Source organism: Saccopteryx bilineata, chromosome X (assembly GCF_036850765.1).
Source record: "Saccopteryx bilineata isolate mSacBil1 chromosome X, mSacBil1_pri_phased_curated, whole genome shotgun sequence".
NCBI lineage: Eukaryota > Metazoa > Chordata > Mammalia > Chiroptera > Emballonuridae > Saccopteryx > Saccopteryx bilineata.
Window position 1 is genome coordinate 108,173,931 of NC_089502.1, and position 3,142 is coordinate 108,177,072.

At 48.8% G+C, this 3,142-nt stretch overlaps 1 protein-coding gene across 1 annotated transcript; it reads left to right on the forward strand.

Annotated features, from left to right (window-relative positions):
- Positions 1-571: 571 nt before the first annotated feature.
- LOC136317773 (cancer/testis antigen 1-like) lies at positions 572-1,675 on the forward strand. The gene is made up of 3 exons (XM_066250514.1): positions 572-867; positions 1,154-1,285; positions 1,537-1,675. The coding sequence occupies exons 1-3, from the start codon at positions 572-574 to the stop codon at positions 1,673-1,675; spliced, it is 567 nt and encodes a 188-aa protein (XP_066106611.1).
- Positions 1,676-3,142: the final 1,467 nt, after the last annotated feature.

Sequence of the window (3,142 nt, forward strand, 5' to 3'; positions counted from 1 at the left end):
GCTAGTGGAGGCATTTTAATATGACTCAGTTTCCCTACGTGTCCTCTGAAACTCGCCATTTACCAATGGACACAGAAGGCCCACAAGGACCTGGACCAGTTCTTCCCCTCAGGGCACAGCTCTCCCAGTCCTAGCCATGGTGTCCCTGCAAGGCTAAGTTGGCCATATCTTGATCCTATTTCCCTGCCATATTCGTCCCATCTTTCTACTCCCCTCTGTCTACACTTATTCTAACACCGAACTTAGCCCATTCGGGGACTGAAACAACCGGGGCTTTCATGCTCACTCTCTCCTTCAAGATGGAGAGGATCTGCAGAGTGGGCCTCAGGCACAGAGAGGGACACACAGAGGAGCAGCTTCGTGAGGGAGCCAGTGTCTCCCTAGCAACCGGGTCTTCGAGAAAGGGCAGACTGAATAGCAATGCTGGATTTCTGGGAACCAATCCCATGGCAGGAGCTCCCCCAAGGTCTGTGTGCGCAGGCGCTGCCTGCAGAGGGGCGGGGCTTTGCGGAGGGCCGGTCTCTTAGTGGTGAACCCAGGGTGTGTTGACGTTTGTGGCCAGCGAGCTGCCATGCAGGCCCCCGAGGACGAGGACAAGGAAGGCTCAGGCAGTGTGGTTCGTGGTGCTGGCCCACCCAGTAGCCCAGGGGGGAACCCCGTGGGCCCTGGAGACACAGGCAGCATGGCAGGGGAGAGCGCAGCAGCTGAGGGCGCTCCCCAGGGCGAGGAGGTATCCGTGGACTCGGGGCAGGCTGGACAAGCTGCTGCCTCGGACAGACCCATGGAAAGCCAAGGGCTGGTGTTGTATCTTTTTCAAGGAGTCTCCCCTCCCCCCATGGAAGTAAAGGGTGAGGGGATGGACAGGAGGTAGGGGGACACAGGAGGATGGGCAGGACAGGCTTCGTGGGCTGGTAAGAGCGGGGTAGACTTCTGTGGGGACCTAGGGGAAAGTGGGGACCCAGGGTGGCCAGGGGAGCAGCTGCGGTGGCCTGGAGGCATACGGGTGGTCTGAGAGGGGCTGTGACGCAGAGGTCCTTGAAGGGTCATCCTGGAGGGTGGCCTGAGAGGCAGTCTGGGGGAAGCCCGTCCTCTTGACAGCATGGGGGCCTGAACCATGAAGTCTGTGCGGATGGTGCACTTTCCTTAACTCCAGCAGCGCCCTCACAGTGCCTTTCCAATCCAATGTGAATGCGGAGGTAGCCCGCAGGGTCCTGAGTCAAGGTGCTGAGCCCTACCGAGGGACGGTGCATTGGGAGCTCACAGTGACTGGCAGTCGGCTGACTGTGTAAGTTCTAGAAAGGACTCGGTGGGAGTAGCAGCAGGAGGTGGTGGGGCCAATATCTGCTTGTGGGGCACTCTATTGGAGATGTGCAGACAGCCAAGGGTTGGTGGAAGGACGGCTGTGGAGCCCAGGTCAGTCACGCCTGCGGACCTCTCTAATCAAGGGGTAAGTCTAATTACCACCTGGGGGGAGGGGTGGGCCTAAGGAAGACCAGGAGTTATGGCCTCTAAAGTGATTTTCTTTTCCCTTCTTAGCCGATTAACTGCTGAAGATTCTGACCTCTTACACCATGCTGCTGCCTCTTTGGTCAACCGGCTTTCCATGGTGTTTCAGAACATACAGCTCTTTGAACCCCCGCGTTTTACCACATTTCAGCTCTCAAAAGGGGCCTGAGGCCACAAGGGTATCCTGTCCTGGGTAATGCATCATTACCTTGGACCATTATTTTTGCAGTAGTTGCCACTTTATTTGTGGGGGGCCCAATTGTTTGCATGTACTGGCCCTTTGGCACTCTGCCCTCTTGTTTTGATTGATGCTTAAATATTGCCTTCGGCAGATAATAAAACTGAGCAGGTACGTGGTATCCGAGTTTCTTTCCAACATCTAGATTTTTTTTTTTTTTATAATTTTATTTTTTTAATGGGGTGACATCAATAAATCAGGATACATATATTCAAAGATAACAAGTCCAGGTTATCTTGTCGTTCAATTATGTTGCATACCCACCACCCAAAGTCAGATTGTCCTCTGTCACCTTCTATCTTGTTTTCTTTGTGCCCCTCCCCACCCCCTATCCCTCTCCCATTCCCCCCTCCCCCCCGTAACCACCACATTCTTGTCAATGTCTCTTAGTTTCAGTATTATGTCCCACCTACGTATGGAATAATACAGTTCCTGGTTTTTTCTGATTTACTTATTTCGCTTCGTATCATGTTATCAAGATCCCACCATTTTGCTGTAATGTTCCGATGTCATCATTTCTTATGGCTGAGTAGTATTCCATAGTGTATATGTGCCACATCTTCTTTATCCAGTCATCTATTGATGGGCTTTTAGGTCCAACATCTAGATTTTATTGCCTTTGTCCTTGGGTTGGAGGGAAGGTTCTGGGGTTCAAATATTCAAGTAGTACAAGCAGTTGAAACAGTTTAGGAAATGAAAGAAAATGAAAATTACTGAGTCTTCTCGTCCAGCATTAACTACTGTCTGCATTTTTAAATACTTTTATACTTTTAGAGGTCTAGGTCTACACTAAATATATATAACAGTCATTGAACAAGTTAAGTTTTGCAAAGTTAGCACTAATTTTCCTGAACTTTTCTCATCCAACATCTGGGCCTTAACTCTGTCTAAAAGTTTTTGAAAAACACCTTCTTGAATGCATGCATAGAAGATGTATTATAATGTAATTGTTCAACGCTTAAATCGTATTCATTTTTCCCTATTGTACAGAATGTTTTAATGGGATTAGTGTTTATAGGCCTCTGCATAAATGGTTGTTTTCTTAAGATAGACTCCAAGAGGTAAAGCTACAATACAAACTAGCTCTCCAGAGACTGTGCCACCCCCACCAGAATGCTGGTTTTCCCACATCCCTGTCACTGCTGCATTTGTTTCCTGCCGTAAATAATAAATAAATAACCCAGTTTGCATGAGCATAGCAGAGAATCCAGAAACACTAGACTAAGAATTTTGTGCTTTACTGCCCTTGCTGCAGATCAGAGAAGAAAAGTGCTAGGACAACTGCTTAATTGTTTGGGGGAGAGAATGGAGGCAGTGTAGTGTAGTCTTAGGAAAATATAATTTAAAACAAAATTATCTTTGTGGAGGCACTATGCTATGTACTTTACCTTCATTATC

What these genes read in the sequence shown, in the direction of transcription:
- LOC136317773 (XM_066250514.1), top strand. Translation starts at nt 572, where the DNA reads ATGCAGGCCCCCGAGGACGAGGACAAGGAAGGCTCAGGCAGTGTGGTT. An exon ending in GGTGAGGGGATGGACAGGAG is followed by an intron (nt 868 to 1,153) that starts GTAGGGGGACAC and finishes CCTTAACTCCAG; the next exon opens with CAGCGCCCTCACAGTGCCTT. An exon ending in ACTGGCAGTCGGCTGACTGT is followed by an intron (nt 1,286 to 1,536) that starts GTAAGTTCTAGA and finishes TTCCCTTCTTAG; the next exon opens with CCGATTAACTGCTGAAGATT.